This window comes from Oratosquilla oratoria, chromosome 29 (genome assembly GCF_046742065.1).
Source record: "Oratosquilla oratoria isolate Oo_2021 chromosome 29, ASM4674206v1, whole genome shotgun sequence".
NCBI lineage: Eukaryota > Metazoa > Arthropoda > Malacostraca > Stomatopoda > Squillidae > Oratosquilla > Oratosquilla oratoria.
In genome coordinates, this window is record NC_134805.1 from 62,501 (window position 1) to 80,861 (window position 18,361).

The window sequence follows — 18,361 nt, forward strand, 5'->3', positions numbered from 1 at the left end:
AAGTTACCATTAATAGTGCATTCTAAACTTGTCATTATTATATTCTAAACTTGTCATTATTTGTGCACATTAAAGTTTAATAGCACCTTATAAACTTGTCATTATTAGTATATCTTTATTAGTAAATATCAAAATTATCCTTAGTATTTTAGTATATTCTGAAACTGTCGTTATTAGTATATCCTAAACGTGTCATTATAAACTTGTCATTATTAGTATCTAAACTTATTATTGTTAGTATATTGTAAACACATCATTAGTATATTCTAAACTTGTGATTGTTGGTACACATTAAAGTTATTATCAAAAGAACCATCAAAACTTGTTATAATTATTATGTTCGAAACTTGTCTTTATCAATGCATATTAAAGTTATCATTAGTATATACTAAATTGTCATTATAAGTACACATTAAAATTATCATTAATAGTACCTTATAAACTTGTCTCTAGTAGCATATTCTATACTTGTCATTAAAGTTATAACTAATAGTATGTTCTTAATTTGTCATTAATCGTATATTCTAAACTTGTCATGATCAGAACATATTAAAGTTACATTCTAAACTTGTCAGTGTTGGTAAAATCTAAAAGCGTCATTATTAAACTTATCACTATTAAATATATCAATAACAGTATCATTAAATTTGTCATTATTATTTATCATTTATAGTACTTTCTAAACTTCTCATTAGTTGTATATTCTAAACATGTCAATATTAGTATATTTTAAGCATGTCTTCATTGGTATACGCTAAACTTATCTTTATTAGTATATTCTAAACACGTCATTATTAGCTCACATTGAATTGATCATTAATAGGACATTCTAAATTGATCAATACTAATACATTTTGAACTTTGCAATAAAAGTACACTTTGTCATTATCTTATATTTGTCATCATTATTATATTTCAAACTAGTACATGTCATTATTAGTATATTCATAACTCGTCATTATTAGTAAACATTAAAGTTTACCATTAATAGCATCTTCTAAACTTGTCATGATTAATATATTCCAAACTTGTCTTTATTAGTATACATTAAATTTATCAATAATAGTACCTTCTAATCTTGTTTTTATTGGTATATTCTAAACTTGGCATTATTATCATTAGTACACATTAAAGTCATTAATAGTACCTTCTAAACTTAACATTAACAGTCCCTTCTAAACTTGTAATTATTAGTATATTCTAACCTTGTCAATATTAGTGCACATTAAAGTTATTATTTATAGTACGTTAAAAATTGTCACTGTTACCATATTCTAAACTTTTATTATTAGTATACTCTAAAATTAACAATACTTTCTAAACTTGTCATTATTAATATATATGCCTTTCATTATTAATGTATTCTAAATGTGTCATTATTAGTACAAATTAGTCATCATTAATGGTATCTTCTAAACTTCTTTTTCAACTTGTTGTTATTGGTATATTCTCTATTTGTTATTATTGGTACACAATAAAGATATTATTAATTGTATATTCACATTCTTCATTATTAGTATATTCTAAAGTTATCATTATTAGTACACATTAATGTTATCTTTACAGATACCTTGTTTTTATTGTTATATTTCAAACTTGTCTGTGTTAGCATAATCTATTTTTTTCATTATTACTACAAATAGTACCTTATAAACTTTCTTTATATGTATATTTTAAACTTGTCTATATTATTACATATTAACGTTATCATTAATAGTACCTTCTAAACTTATCATTATTACTATATTCTAAATTTTAAAGTTATCATTAATAGTACCTTCTAAACTTGTCATTATTAGTACACATTGTAGTTAACAGTTATAGTAACTTCTCAACTTGTTATTATTAGTATATTCTAAACTTGTCTTAATTAGTATATTGTAAACTTTCATTATTATTAGTACACATTAAAGTTTTCATTAACAGTACCTTCTAAACTTCTCATTATTACGTGTCATTATTAGTACATATCTAAGTTATCATTGATAGGATCTTTTAAACTTATCATTATTGCTATATTTTAGCATGTCAATATTAGATTCTTCTAAACTTGGCATTATCTTTTATTCTAAACTTTTTATTACTGGTATTTCGTTAACAGTACCTTTTAATATAAAGTTCTCATTATTACGTGTCATTATTAATACATATTTAAGTTATCATTAATAGGATCTTTTCCATTCATCATTATTGCTATATTCTAAACATGTCAATATTAGATTCTTCTAAACTTGTCATTATCTTTAATTCTAAACTTTTTATTACTTGTATATAAAACCTTTAAGTATTAGTACATTCTAAAGTTATCATTAATAGTATTTTCTAAGCTTGTCATTATTAGTATATTGAAAAGTTATCATTGATAGTATTTTCTAAACTTGTCATTATTAGTATATTCAAAACTTGTTATTATTACTAAATTTTAAGGTTATCATTAATAGTTTCTTCTAAAACTGTCATTTTAGTATATTCTTTGGTATGTATCAAAGTTGTCATTAATAGTGCTTGCCCGGTCTTAATTGTATATTTTAAACTTGTCATTATTACCACATTAGCACATATTAAATCTAACCGTAATATTACAAAATTGTCATTACTAGCATATTCTTAATTTGTCATTATTAGTGCACATTAAAGTTATACCTTCTAAAATTGTCATTATTAGTATATTCTAAACACGTTAAGATTAATAACTCATATTAGTGTATTCTAAGCTTGGTAAAATTAGTATATGTTAAATTATTATATGTTAAACCTTGTCATTATTATTATAATTTAAACTAATATATTCTAAAGGTGTCGTTATTAGTATATTCTAATAATGATGATTATAGAACATGCTAATAATGATCATATTAAAGATACTATTAATGAGAACTTTAAAGTGTACTATTAATGACGTTTAGAATATACTAATAATGAAATTTTAGAATATTTCATTAATGATAACTTTAAAGTGTACCAATAGTGGCAACCTTAGAATATGCAAGTACATGCTGAGAAAGTACTATTAATGATAACTCTAATATGTACTCATAATCACATGTTTAGAATATACTAATATCGATAAGTTTAGAAGGTACTATTAATGATGCACTAATAAATCTAATGTGTTCTAAAAATGACAAGCTTAGAATATACTAATATATTGATTCTGAAGGCACTGTTAATGAGTGCTAATAATGAGAATTTTAGAACATACCAATAGTGATAAGTTTAGAAGGTACTAATAAAAAAAAATTGTATTATTAATGAAAAGATGATAATAGCACCTTTTTAATAATGAAAGTTTCCTGTCTACTAATTATGATAAGTTTAGAATATACAAATAGTAACAGGTTTAGAAGGAACTATTACTGATAGCTATAAGGTGTTCTAAAATGGACAATTTATAATATTCTAATAATGGCATGTTTAGAATATACTAACATTGAGAAGTTTAGAAGGTACTATTAATGAAAACTTTAATGTTATTAATAATGAAAAGTTTAGAATATACTAACAATGGCAAGTACAACTAAAAATTACCATTGTAAACTTATCATTACTTCTATATTCTAAACTTGTCATTAATAGTACACATTAAAGTTATCACTAATAGCACTATCTAACCATTAGAATATTCTAAACATATCTTCATTTGCATGTTCTAAACTTTTCATTATTTGCTTATTAAAAAATATTCTAAACATGGCAATATTAGTGTATTCTAAAGTTGTCATTATTCTAAACTTGTCATTATCATTATATTCTAAACTTGTTAGTATGCAGCACTTTCCAAAGTTGTCATTATTCGTGTATTCTAACTTTCATAATATCTTCTGATATTTGTAGTTTAGAAGGTACTATTAATGAAAACTTTAATGTGTAATAATAATGAAAAGTTTAGAATATACTAACAATGGCAAGTACAACTAAAAATTACCATTGTAAACTTATCATTACTTCTATATGCTAAACTTGTCATTAAAAGTACACATTAAAGTTATCACTAATAGCACTATCTAACCATTAGAATATTCTAAACATATCTTCATTGGCATGTTCTAAACTTTTCATTATTTTCTTATTAAAATATATTCTAAACATGGCAATATTAGTGTATTCTAAAGTTGTCATTATTCTAAACTTGTCATTATCATTATATTCTAAACTTGTTAGTATTAATATACATGATTAGTAGCACTTTCCAAAGTTGACATTATTCGTGTATTCTAACTTTGTCATTACACATTCTCAACTTTCATAATATTTTCTAATATTTGTTATTATTAGTATCCTCTACAATTGCCATTATTAGTGCATATCAAAGTTATCATTAATAGTACCTTCTAAGCTTGTCCTTATTAAACATATGATTATGAGTACATATTAGAGTTACCATTAATAGTACTTAACAAATTAATATTAAATATAACTTTAAGGTGTCTCACTAATAAAGTTATCATTAGTAATACCCTATAAACTTGTTATTATTTTAGTATATTCTAAACTTGTCATTTCTAGTATATTCTAAACTTGTGATTTTTAGTATAGAGTTACTAATTTATTATTAGTAGTATCTTCTAAACTTGTCATTACTTGTATATTCTAGTATTAATAGTACACATTAAGAGTAATTAGAAAGTACTCTTAATGTGTACTATTAATACTAGAATACACAAGTAATGACAAGTTTAGAAGATACTACTATTAATAAATTGGTAGCTCTAATGTGTACTAATAATGATAAGTATATTATTATTAGTATATTCTAAACTTGTCATTATTAGTACACGTTAATGTTATTATCAATATTACCTTCTTAACTTGACATCTTTAGTATATTGTAAACTTGCCGTATCAAAAATACCCTTTAAACTTTTTTATTAGTACATGTTAAAACTATCATTAAAGGCATCTTCCTAATTTTGTTATTTAAACACATTAGAACACATTAAAATTACCATTGTAAACTTATGACTTCTATATTCTAAACTTGTCATTAATAGTACACATTAAAGTTATCACTAATAGCACTATCTAACCATTAGAATATTCTAAACATATCTTCATTGGCATGTTCTAAACTTTTCATTATTTGCTTATTAAAATATATTCTAAACATGGCAGTTGTCATTATTCTAAACTTGTCATTATCATTATATTCTAAACTTGTTAGTATTAATATACATGATTAGTAGCACTTTCCAAAGTTGTCATTATTCGTGTATTCTACCTTTGTCATTACACATTCTCAACTTTCATAATATTTTCTAATATTTGTTATTATTAGTATCCTCTACAATTGCCATTATTAGTGCATATCAAAGTTATCATTAATAGTACCTTCTAAGCTTGTCCTTATTAAACATATGATTATGAGTACATAGAGTTATCATTAATAGTACTTAACAAATTAATATTAACTATAACTTTAAGGTGTCTTAATAATGACAAAATTAGAATATACTAATAATGGCATGCATAGAATTAAAAGTTTAGAATGTACTAAGATTGTCAAGTTTAGAAGATACTCTTCAAGATAACTTTAATGTGTAGAAATAATGACAATTGTGGAATATACTAATAATGATAAGTTTAGTAGGTTCTATTAATGATAACTTTATTTTTTACATATAATGACAAGTTTAGCATATAAGTTTACTAGGTACTATTAATGATAACTTTAATTAGTAAATACAAGTTTCGACCATATTAAGTTTAAAAATTACAAATAATGACAACTTTAGAAGGTACTATATATGATAACTTTAATTGTACTAATAATGACCAGAACGTGCTAATGACAAATTTAGAATGTACTATAAATGAAAACTTTAATGTCTTCTAATAATTAATGTTTGAAATATACTAATAATGACAAGTTTAAGGGCACTATAAAAGATAACTTTAATATGTGCTAATAATCGCAAGTTTACAATATTGTAATAATGACACGTTTAGAAGGTTATATTAATGACATATTGATAATGCAAAGTTTAGAAAATACTAATAATAGGAAAATTAGAAGTTGCTATTAATGATAACTATAGTACGTACTAATAATGATTAGTTTTGAATAAACTAACAATGTCATGTTTAGAAGACACTACTAATGATAACTTTAACACAATTTTAGAATATACCAACAATGACAAGTTCAGAATAATGATAAACTTTGGAATATATTAGTATTGCCAAGCTTAGGTCCTAAGAATGATAACTCTTATGTGTACTAATAATGACAAGTTTGGAATACCAAAGAAGATATGTTTAGTATATTCTAATACTGATATGTTTCGAATATAAGAACAACGACAACTTTAAAAAAGTATTGTTAATGATAACTTTAATGTGTAGTAATAATGATGTGTAGAATATACTAATAATGACAAATTTAGAATATACTAACAATGTCAGGTTTAGAATAATTACAAAGTTAGAAGGTATTATTAATGATAAATTTAATGTGTACTAATAATAGCGAGTTTAGAATATACTAAGAATGACAAATACTAATGGTAAGCTTAGACGATAATATTTATGATAACTTCACTGTGTACAAGTTTATTAATCATGACAATTTTAGAAATTACTAATAATCACAACTTTAGAAGGTACTATATATTGTAACTTTAATTTGTACTAATAATGACAAGTTTAGAACATACTAATAATGACAAAGTAAAATGTACTATAAATGAAAACTTCCATGTCTTGTAATGATTAATGTTTGGGATATACTAATAATGACAAGGTACTGTTGATGATCATTTTAATGTGTACCAATAACGACAAGCTTGGAATATATGAATATTGACATCGCTAGAAAATATTGATGATATCTTTAATGTGCAGTAATAATGACATTTATAATATACTATTGATAACTTTAACGTGTACTAATAAAGAGAAGCTTTTAATGATAATCTAAATATGTATTAACAATAACAAGTTTATAATATACAAAAATTGACAAGTGTGGAGGGTACTATTGATAATAAATTGAATATGTACTAAAATGACAAATTTAGAAAGATACTATTAATGATAACTTTAATGTGTAGTTACAAAAACAAGTTTATAGCGTACTATTAATGGTAACTTTAATGTGTACTAATAATAAAATGTTTAAAATACAGTAATAATGACAAATTCAGTAATTACAAATAATTACAAATTTAGAAAACACCAACAATGAGAAGTTTAAATTATACCAAAAAAATGAGATGTTTAGAAAGTAGTATTAATGATAACTTATATGGCAAATGGCAAATGATGACAAGTTTAGAATATACTAATAAAAAGTTAAGAAAACTTTAGAAGATAAGTTTAAAAATATACTGATAATGACAAGTTTAATAAAATAATACCGACGATTTTAGGTGCCAATATGTGCTAATGTGGTAATAATAACGCGTATAGAATACACTAAAATAGCATTTTTTGTAACAAACAGGTAAAGATAGGTTCAGAAGGTACCTTAATGACAACTTTTAGAAGGTACTATTAATGTGTACGAATATAAAAAGGTACAATATACTAATAAGGGTAAGTTTAGCAGTTACTATAACTGATAACGTTAATTGGTACTAAGTACGATAAGCTCAGAATATACTAATAATGACAAATTTAGAAGGTACTATTAATGATAACTTTGATGTCTATTAATAGTGATAAGTTTAGTATATACTATTAATGAGTTTAGAATATACTAATAATGACAAGTTTAGATAAATTTTATGTGAAATGATGATGAAAAGTTTAGAATTTTGAAAATTCATAATAAAAATGAGAAGTTTAGAGAAAAACATATAGCGTTTAGCAGAAATCTTTAATGTGTACTAATAATTACTTTAATGAGTACTAATAATGAAAAAGATAAAAAATACTAGTAATGACAAGTCTAGAATATACCTTTAATGATGAATTTAATATACTAATAATGAATATTGTCGATACTACTATTAATGATAAATATAATGTGTACTAATAATTAAAATTTTAGAAAATTATATTTATGATAACTTTAATGTTTTGATAATGACAATTTAGAAGGTTTTATTAAATAGCTTTGATATGTACAAATATTGAATAATTTAGAATATACTAATAATGACAGCTAAGAAATATACAAATAATGAAAAGTTTAGAAGGTATTCATTATAGATTTTAATAATAGCTTTAATATGTACTAATAATGACAAGTTTACAATGTACGTTTAATGGAAGATACAGTTGATGACAACTTTTATGTGTACTTATAATGGAAAGACTAGAATATACAAATAATAATGACTTTAATATGTACTAATCAGGAAAAAAATATAATATACTAAAAATGACAAGTTTGTAATACCCTAATAATGACAAGTTTAAAAGGTACATTAATAATGCATTTAAATTTGACAAGTTTTGAAGTTATTGTTAATATGTTAACAAGGACAAATTTATATTATTCTAATTATGACAAATTTAGAAGGTATTGTTAATGATAACTTTAATGTGTACTAGTAATAACAAATTCAGAATATACTAATAATGACAAGTTTATAAGGTACTATTGCATGATAACTTTAATGTGCACTAATAATGACAAATTTAGAATATACAAATGATATCAAGTTTAGTATGTATTATTAATAATAGCTTTAATGTGTACTAATAATGACAATTTTACAATATATGTATAATGCAAGATACAGTTGATGACAACTTTTATGTGTACTAATAATGGAAAGACTAGAATATACCAATAATGACTTTAATATGTACTAATCATGAAAGAATTACAATATACTATAAATGACAAGTTTGTAATATCCTAATAATGTTTAGAAGGTAGTATTAATGATAACTTATATGGCAAATGGCAAATGATGACAAGTTTAGAATATACTAATAAAAAGTTAAGAAAACTTTAGAAGATAAGTTTAAAATATACAGATAATGACAAGTTTAATAAAATAATACCAACGATTTTAGAAGGTGCCAATATGTGCTAATGTGGTAACAATAACGAGTTTAGAATACACTAAAATAGCATTTTTGTAACAAACAGGTAAAGATAGTTTCAGAAGGTACCTTAATGACAACTTTTGGAAGGTACTATCAATGATAAGTTTAATGTGTACTAATATAAAAAGATACAATATACTAATAAGGGTACGTTTAGCAGGTACTATAACTAATAACGTTAATTGGTACTAATTACGATAAGCTCAGAATATACTAATAATGACAAGTTTAGAAGGTACTATTAATGATAACTTTGATGTCTATTAATAGTGATAAGTTTAGTATATACTATTAATGAGTTTAGAATATACTAATAATGACAAGTTTAGATAAATTTTATGTGAAATGATGATGAAAAGTTTAGAATTTTGACAATTCATAATAAAAATGAGAAGTTTAGAAAAAAATATATAGCGGTTAGCAGATACTATTAGTAAAATCTTTAATGTGTACTAATAATTACTTTAATGAGACTAATAATGAAAAAATACAAAATACTAGTAATGACAAGTCTAGAATATACTTTTAATGATAACTTTAATATGCACTAATAGTAACAAGTTTAGAATAACATGCTCATGATAACTTTGATATGAGAAGTTTAGAATATACTAATAATGAATATTGTCGATACTACTATTAATGATAAATATAATGTGTACTAATAATTAAAATTTTAGAAAATTATATTTATAATAACTTTAATATGTTTTGATAATGGCAATTTAGAAGGTTTTATTAAATAGCTTTGATATGTACAAATATTGAATAATTTAGAATATACTAATAATGACAGCTAAGAAATATACAAATAATGAAAAGTTTAGAAGGTATTCATTATAGATTTCATTTGTACTAATAATGACAACTATAGAATATCCTAATAAGGACAAATTTATAATATTCTAATTATGACAAGTTTAGAAGGTATTGTTAATGATAACCTTAATGTGTACTATTAATAAAATGTTTAGAATATACTAATAATGACAAATTTAGAAGGTACTATTGCATGATAACTTTAATGTGCACTAATAATGACAAATTTAGAATATGCTAATAATGGCAAGTTTGTAATATACAAATGATGTCAAGTTTAGAATGTATTATTAATAATAGCTTTAATGTGTACTAATAATGACAAGTTTACAATATGCGTTTAATGGAAGATACAGCTGATGACAACTTTTATGTGTACTAATAATGGAAAGACTAGAATATACAATTAATGACTTTAGTATGTACTAATCATGAAAACAATAAAATATACTAAAAATGACAAGTTTGTAATACCCTAATAATGACAAGTTGAAAAGGTACATTAATAATGCATTTAAATTTGACAAGTTTTGAAGGTATTGTAAATATGTTAATAAGGACAAATTTATATTATTCTAATTATGACAACTTAGAAGGTATTGTTAATGATAACTTTAATGTGTACTAGTAATAACAAATTTAGAATATACTAATAATGACAAGTTTATATGGTACTGTTGCATGATAACTTTAATGTGCACTAATAATGACAAATTTAGAATATACAAATGATGTCAAGTTTAGAATGTATTATTAATAATAGCTTTAATGTGTACTAATAATGACAATTTTACAATATATGTATAATGCAAGATAGTTGATGACAACTTACATGTGTACTAATAAAGACGAGATATACCAGTAATGACTTAAATATGTACTAATCATGACAAAATTAAAATATACTAGAAATGACAAGTTTGTAATATCCTAATATTAACAAGTTTAGGAGGTACATTAATAATGCATTTAACTTTGACAATTTTAGAGGGTATTGTTAATGTGTACTAATAATCAGAAGTTTACAATATACTAATAATGAGAGGTTTAGAAGGTATAGGTATTTGTACTAATAATGGAAAGATTAGAATATACCAATAATTAAAAGTTTAAAAGGTACTGTTCAAGATAACTTTAATTTGTACTAATAATAAGCAAGTTTACAATATACTAATAGAGACAAGTTTAAAAGATAAATGATAAACTATCTAATATAATATAAAAGATAAATCTCCGCGGTCCAGGATGGTTTCGTCGATTTTGTTAAAAACCTTCAAGTGCTCAGTCGGCGTGGCAATCTGCGGACACCTCCCTGTAAGCCCTCCGAGGGTGCAAGTCCTCCGAAGGTTCCAGTCCTCCGAGGGTGCCAGTCCTCCGAGGGTGCAAGTCCTCCGAGGGTGCAGGTCCTCCGAAGTTGTAAGCCCTTCGAGGGTGCAAGTCCTCCGAGGTCGTAAGTCCTATGAGGGTGCAAGTCCTCTGAAGTTGCAAGTCCTCTGAAGTTGCAAGCCCCCGGCGAAGCCCGCGGCTTCGCGGTCCAGAGTGGTTTCGTCGATTTTGTTAAAACCCTTCAAGGGCTCAGTCGGCGTGGCAATCTGCGGACACCTCCCTGTAAGCCCTCCGAGGGTGCAAGTCGTCCGAGGGTGCAGGTCCTCCGAAGTTGTAAGCCCTTCGAGGCTGCAAGTCCTCCGAGGTCGTAAGTCCTACGAGGGTGCAAGTCCCCTGAAGTTGCAAGTCCTCAGCGAGGGTGCAAGTCCTCAGCGAGGGTGCAAGTCCTCTGAAGCTACAAGCCCCTCGGGGAGTTCGGGGAAGCAGACTTCGAGGACCCGAGTCAACGAGCCAAGCGATTATCATCGCTACAAAGGACCTTCGTGACCGACACTTCTCCTTGCAGTGACGGTAGGCTGCGAGGACCCAGGTCCTGGAAAGTCTCTACCTCCGGGTCAAGAAATAAAAAACCAAAAAGAAAAAAAAAAAGATAATAATAATAATAATAATAATAATAAAAATAATAATAATAATAATAATAATAATAATAATAATAATAATAATAATAATAATAATAATAATAATAATAATAATAATAATAATAATAATAATAATAATAATAATAATAATAATAATAATAATAATAATAATAATAATAATAATAATAATAATAATAATAATAATAATAATAATAATAAAAATAATAATAATAATAATAATAATAATAATGATAATAATAATAATAATAATAATAATAATAATAATAATAATAATAATAATAATAATAATAATAATAATAATAATAAGTAAAATAATAATAATAATAATAATAATAATAATAATAATTATAATAATAATAATAATAATAATAAAAATAATAATAATAATAATAATAATAATAATAATAATAATAATAATAATAATAATAATAATAATAATAATAATAATAATAATAATAATAATAATAATAATAATAATAATAATAATAATAATAATAATAATAATAGTAATAATAATAATAATAATAATAATAATAATAATAATAATAATAATAATAATAATAATAATAATAATAATAATAATAATAATAATAATAATAATAATAATAATAATAATAATAATAATAATAATAATAATAATAATAATAATGATAATAATAATAATGATAATAATAATAAATAATAAAAAGAATAAAAAAAAATAGATAAAAGAAGAAGAATATTTCAAGATCTTCTGAGCCGAGACCCGGAGCCCGAAATGTCTCAGAAAAAAGGGCCACAGCTCAAGCATCTGACCATCGCTGGAGAGAGAGAGAGGGAGAGAGAGAACGAAACGAAACAAAATGAAATGTAATGAAATGAAACAATAAAACAAAATCTAATCTAATATAATATAAAAGATAAGTCTCCGCGGTCCAGAGTGGTTTCGTCGATTTTGAGGTGAAGACGGTAAAAATTCTGGACAACGTATCGTTATTCCGCCAACATACGTTGGGGGCCCAAGATACATGAAACAGCGTCAATAGGACGCACTCGCGTTCGTCACTAACTATGGTTCTCCTGATTTTTTCATAACTTTTACCTTGAATCCTGCCTGGGAAGAACTGAGCGAAGCCGCGCAACAGACGGGTTCCCATGCTACTTCGAAAAATAGGGGTGATAGACCTGATTTAGTCAGCAGAATCTTCAAGTTGAAAGTCGACGAACTCATGGATGATTTGACCAACAAGAACATTTTTGGACGCGTAAAAGCTCACCTTTACAGCATCGAATGGCAGAAAAGAGGTATCCCTCACGTTCACATTCTTTTGTGGATGGAACATCGTGTTGACGCAGAATTAGTGGGAAGAATCATCTCAGCCGAAATACCAGACAAAGAAAAAGAGCCAAGGTTATTCGAAACTGTTACAACATGCATGATCCATGGTCCTTGCAAGGGTTTCGACGAGTCCCAAGCATGTTGTCAAGGAAAATCAGTAAACGGGAAGGATTTGTGTGTAAAAGGCTTCCCTAAACTTTGCAGGGACAATCTTCTCTTTGGAAACAACGGGTACCCTCTTTACAAAAGAAGAGCCGTAGGGGAAGGCGGACATTCTTTTACCAAGAAAGTTAAAGGAGAGGAAGCAACAATAGATAATTCGTGGGTTGTCCCTTATAATCCGTATCTGTGCCTTAAATATAACGCTCACATCAACGTTGAATGTTCAAATTCCATCAAAACTATCGCATACGTTACCAAGTACGTTAACAAAGGTTGCGACCGTATTCTGTTCACAAAATCAGGAGAAAACGATCAAATCGTCAACGAGGTAAAAAACTACCAAGAGGCGCGTAACGCGTAACGCGAATGAAGCTACTTGGAAGATATTCAAGTTCCCTATTCACAAAAGTCACCCTCCTGTCGTTTCACTAGATTTACACTAGATACCCAACTAACGTCCTTTTTCAAATTATGTTCCCAAAACGAATTTGCTGTCAGTCTCTTTTACCATGAAGTACCAAACTTTTTCTTCTACGAAAAGAATAAGGGAAAATGGACGGAACGAAAGACCAGAACTTCTTATGGAAGGATCCGGGCTGTAACAAGTAAAACTGTTGAACTCTTCTATATGCGTCTACTTCTAACACATAAAAGAGGTCCTACATCTTTTACAGACCTTAGAACAGGTCAAGGGGTAACACATCCAACCTTTCGATGAAGAAACGAGGAAACAGACAATCATGGAGATCATTCATCACACAAACGACAGAAAACAGCTAAGATCAACGTATGCGAGTATGCTGGTGTTTTCTGGCCTAGAGGATCAGTCAAATATCTGGGAAGAAACTAAAGATCTGTTTGCGAGTGATTTCCTTTCAGAGGATTCACAGAGTACAATGACGAAATTTACCTGGACGCCTTAGACGATATACAAGAAAACGGTTTAAACTGTGGAGGTGGGAGAATAGTTCAATACGGTTTACCGCCTTCAAGAGGGAGAAAAGACAACAAATGTCATCCGTAGAGAGAAATCGTACAACAAAGTTAGGCTAGCAGAAGAAGTTGAAGGTAAAAAGGGTCTCCTAAACGAGAAACAGCGGTTCTACTACGAAACCGTGATGGCACGCTTAGAAGGGGGCAGAAAAGACTGTAACAATGGCTTTTCCTAGACGCTCCTGGGGGTACAGGAAAGTCTTTCGTTCTAAACATTATACTTGATAGAGTTCGTTCAACGGGAAAGATAGCATTGGCAGTCGCGTCTTCAGGTATCGCTGCAACAGTTTTACATGGAGGTAGAACGGCTCACAACATGTTCAAGATTCCACTAATGGAATACAATGAAGTACGTTCATGTGGTATCAAGAAGAACTCTGAGATGGCACGGTTATTAAGGATGACATCAGTTATAGTCTGGAACGAAGCTGTAATGGCCAACAGGAATACGATTGCAGCCTTAGATATTACGTTGAGAGATATACTGGAAGTCAACAGATTCATGGGAGGAATAGTTTTCGTTTGTGCTGGAGACTTTAGACAGATTCTCCCCGTTATCAGAGGAGGTGGTAAAAATGACGAACTCGAATACTGTATAAAGTCCAGTTACTTTTGGGATGATTTGATTAAGTTGGAACTAACAGAGAACGTGAGACTCAAAGCTAACGACCATGAAAACAGAAAATTCGCTAAAAAACTGTTAGATTTGGGGGCCGGAGAAAGCGGGGACATTAAATTTCCTCCTAGATTCGGTGTGATTGTCAAGAATCGGGAAGAGTTGGTGGAGAAGGTTTACGACAACTTAAAGGATAACTTTTTTAACGTTTCTTATTTCGAGGAAAGAGCTATTTCACCTACCAATGATGACGTTGACTGTATTAATTCGATGGTATACGATAAGTCGGACAAACCAGAGAAGGTTTATAGGAGTGAAGATACTTCAATTGATAACGATATGGACGTTCAGACATCCGTCTACAATTCTATGACGAGTCCTTCCCTTCCTCTTCACGATTTAAGGTTAAAGATAGGTAGTATCATTATGGTTATCCGAAACATTTGTCCACCCAAGTTATGTAACGGGACCCGGGTTATGGTGACTAATTTACAGAAGAACATTATTGTAGGCAAGATTCTGGGAGGAACTTATAGGGGAGAACAAGTTTTGCTTCCAAGAGTAACGTTAGAGTCAACAGATACTGCCGTGCTTTTCAAAAGGAAACAATTTCCCGTCAAACTGTGTTACGCTATGACAATAAACAAGTCTCAGGGACAAACTTTTAACCGTTGTGGTCTTCTACTTGATTCAGCACAGTGCTTCGCGCACGGCCAACTTTACGTGGCGTGCTCCCGGTTTACCAGTTCGAACTCTTTATTTGTGTTTACAAGAATGAGAAAAGAGGGAGACGAGTATGTAAATAAACCTGCGCGTAACTGTGTGTATAAATAACTTTTCGTTGGGAAAAACTTTCAGAGTTCGATCAACGTACAAGAACTGTTAACTGTTTCCGATAACGATGACCTAAAAATAGCTGAAGAGGAACCACAACAAGGAATCTCTGTTATTCCAAAGACTGCCTATTCGATCAATGAAAAAGAATTGGTAGCCATGATTGCGCCTTTCGATTCTGAAGACGAGAACAGTAGAGACGAATCAGAAATTTTGGCCCTCAAGGAAGAAATAAGGGAAATACGAGCTGAGCTTGAAAGGATCAGGGCAGGAAAAAGATACAGTGATGACGACGAAGACGACGATGACAAAGTTGAAAGTACTCCACGGAAAAACCTATAAAAAAAAATATAAAATGTAATGATAATGTTAAGGATGAACAAAAATTAATATAATGTTCTCTTTTATTTGATACCAAAACATACCATTGAATAAACACTGGGCGGAGCCCAAAAGGGGGGGGGCCAAGCGTGCCGTGAGCGAAGCGAACAGCGCCGCAGGCCAAGCACCCAAGGCGTAGACGTGGACGGCGATGCCGGGTGCTTGTACTAATAGTAAAATACTAATGATAAAAATACTAATAATAAAACAATTAAAATATGGTAATAATAACAAGTATAGAAGGTACTATTAATGATAACTTTAATGTGTGACAAGTTTAGAATATAATAATAGTGAAAAGTTTAGCAGGTAGTATTATTGACAATTTCATAATGCACTAATAATGAAAAGTTTGGAAGGTGTTATTAATGATAACGTTAATCTGTATTTGGAATCTAATAATAATAACTTTAATGTGTTATCAAAATGAAAAGTTTAGAATATACTGATAACGACAAGTTTAGAATAAGTTAATGATGACAATTTTAGAATGTACTTTTAATGATAACTTTAATGTGTACTAGTAATAGTAACCTTAAAGTGAACTAATAATGACATATTTAGAGTATACTAAAGTTTGGAATATACAAATAAAGACCAGGTAGGTACCATTAATGGCAACTTTAATGTATACCAATAATGAGATGCTTAGAATATACTAGAAATGACAGTTTTAGAAGGAACTATTAATGATAGTATAGTAATAATGACAAGTTTTGAAGAATCTAATATTGATCAATTTAAAAGATCCTATTAATGATAACTTATATATGTACTACTAATGACACGTAATAATGAGAAGTTTAGAAGGTACTGTTAATGAAAACTTTAATGTGTACTAATATTGAAAGGTTATAATATACTAATAAAGACAAGTTTAGAATATACTAATAATAACAAGTTGAGAAGTTACTATAACTGTTAACTACAATGTGTACTAATAATGACAAGTTTAGAAGGTACTATTAATGATAACTTTAAAATTTAGGATGTAGTAATAATATGTTTAGAAGGTACTATTAACGATAACGTTAATATGTACTAATATAGACAAGTTTTAAATATATATATATATACCGTATATATATATATATATATATATATATATATATAAAGAAAGTTTATAAGGTACTATTTGTAGTAATAATGAAAAATAGATTATACTAACACAGACAAGTTTAGAATATGAAAATAAGAAAAATATTAGAAGATATTTGTAAAGATAACATTAATGTGTACTAATAATGATAATTTTAGAATATACTAATAATGAAGAATGTGAATATACAATTAATAATGTTTTTATTGTGTGCTAATGATAAATATAGCATATACCAATAACGGCAAGTTGAAAAAGAAGTTTAAAAGCTACTATTAATGATGACTAATTATGACACGTTTAGAATACACTAATAATGAAAGCATACTAATAATAAAAGTTTAGAATATGGTAACAGTGACAAGTTTTTAACGTACTATAAATAATAACTTTAATGTGTACTAATATTGACAAGTTTAGAATATACTAATAATTACAAGTTTAGAGGGGACTGTCAATGATAAGTTTAGAAGGTACTATTACTGACTTTAATGTGTACTAATGATAATAATGCCAGGTTTAGAACATACTAATAAAATAGGATTAGAAGGTACTGATAATGATAAATTTAATGTGTACTAATAATGACAAGATTAAAACATGCTATTAATGGTAAACTTTAATGTTTACTAATAATAACGAGTTATGAATATACTAATAATGACATGTACTAGTTTAAAATATAATAATAATGACAAAGATTAGAACGTACTTATATTGCAAAGCTCAAAATGTACTAGTAATGATAAGTTTAGAACGTCCTATTAATGATAAATTTAATGTGAGCCAATAATGACGTGTTTAGAATATACAAAAAATGATAAGTTTAGAGTATACCAATGAAGACATGTTTAGAATATACTAATATTAACATGTGTAGAATATACCAATAATGAGAAATTTAGAAATTACTATAAATGATAAATAATAATGACAAGTTTAAAGATACTATTAATGATATATCTAATGTGTACTAATAATGATAAGTTTAGAATATACTAATAATGACAAGTCTAGAATACTCCAATAATGACAGGTTTAGAAGATACTATTAATGATAATTTTAATGTTTACTAATAATGATAATTTTAGATTTTACCAGGACTGACAAGTTTAGAATACCAATTGAAAAATTGATAACTTTAATATGTTTT

The 18,361-nt window shown here is 27.4% G+C and overlaps 1 protein-coding gene across 1 annotated transcript; it reads left to right on the plus strand.

Moving 5' to 3' along the window:
- The first annotated feature begins 14,593 nt into the window (after nucleotides 1–14,593).
- Nucleotides 14,594–16,069, plus strand: LOC143040550 (ATP-dependent DNA helicase Pif1-like). The gene is made up of 2 exons (XM_076211631.1): nucleotides 14,594–15,655; nucleotides 15,752–16,069. The coding sequence occupies exons 1-2, from the start codon at nucleotides 14,594–14,596 to the stop codon at nucleotides 16,067–16,069; spliced, it is 1,380 nt and encodes a 459-aa protein (XP_076067746.1).
- Nucleotides 16,070–18,361: the final 2,292 nt, after the last annotated feature.

Bases quoted from the DNA above. Each gene is read 5' to 3' on its own strand.
- LOC143040550 (XM_076211631.1), top strand. From the start codon at position 14,594: ATGTTCAAGATTCCACTAATGGAATACAATGAAGTACGTTCATGTGGT. The intron at 15,656-15,751 runs GTGTTTACAAGA...AAAAACTTTCAG, and splicing joins CCAGTTCGAACTCTTTATTT to AGTTCGATCAACGTACAAGA.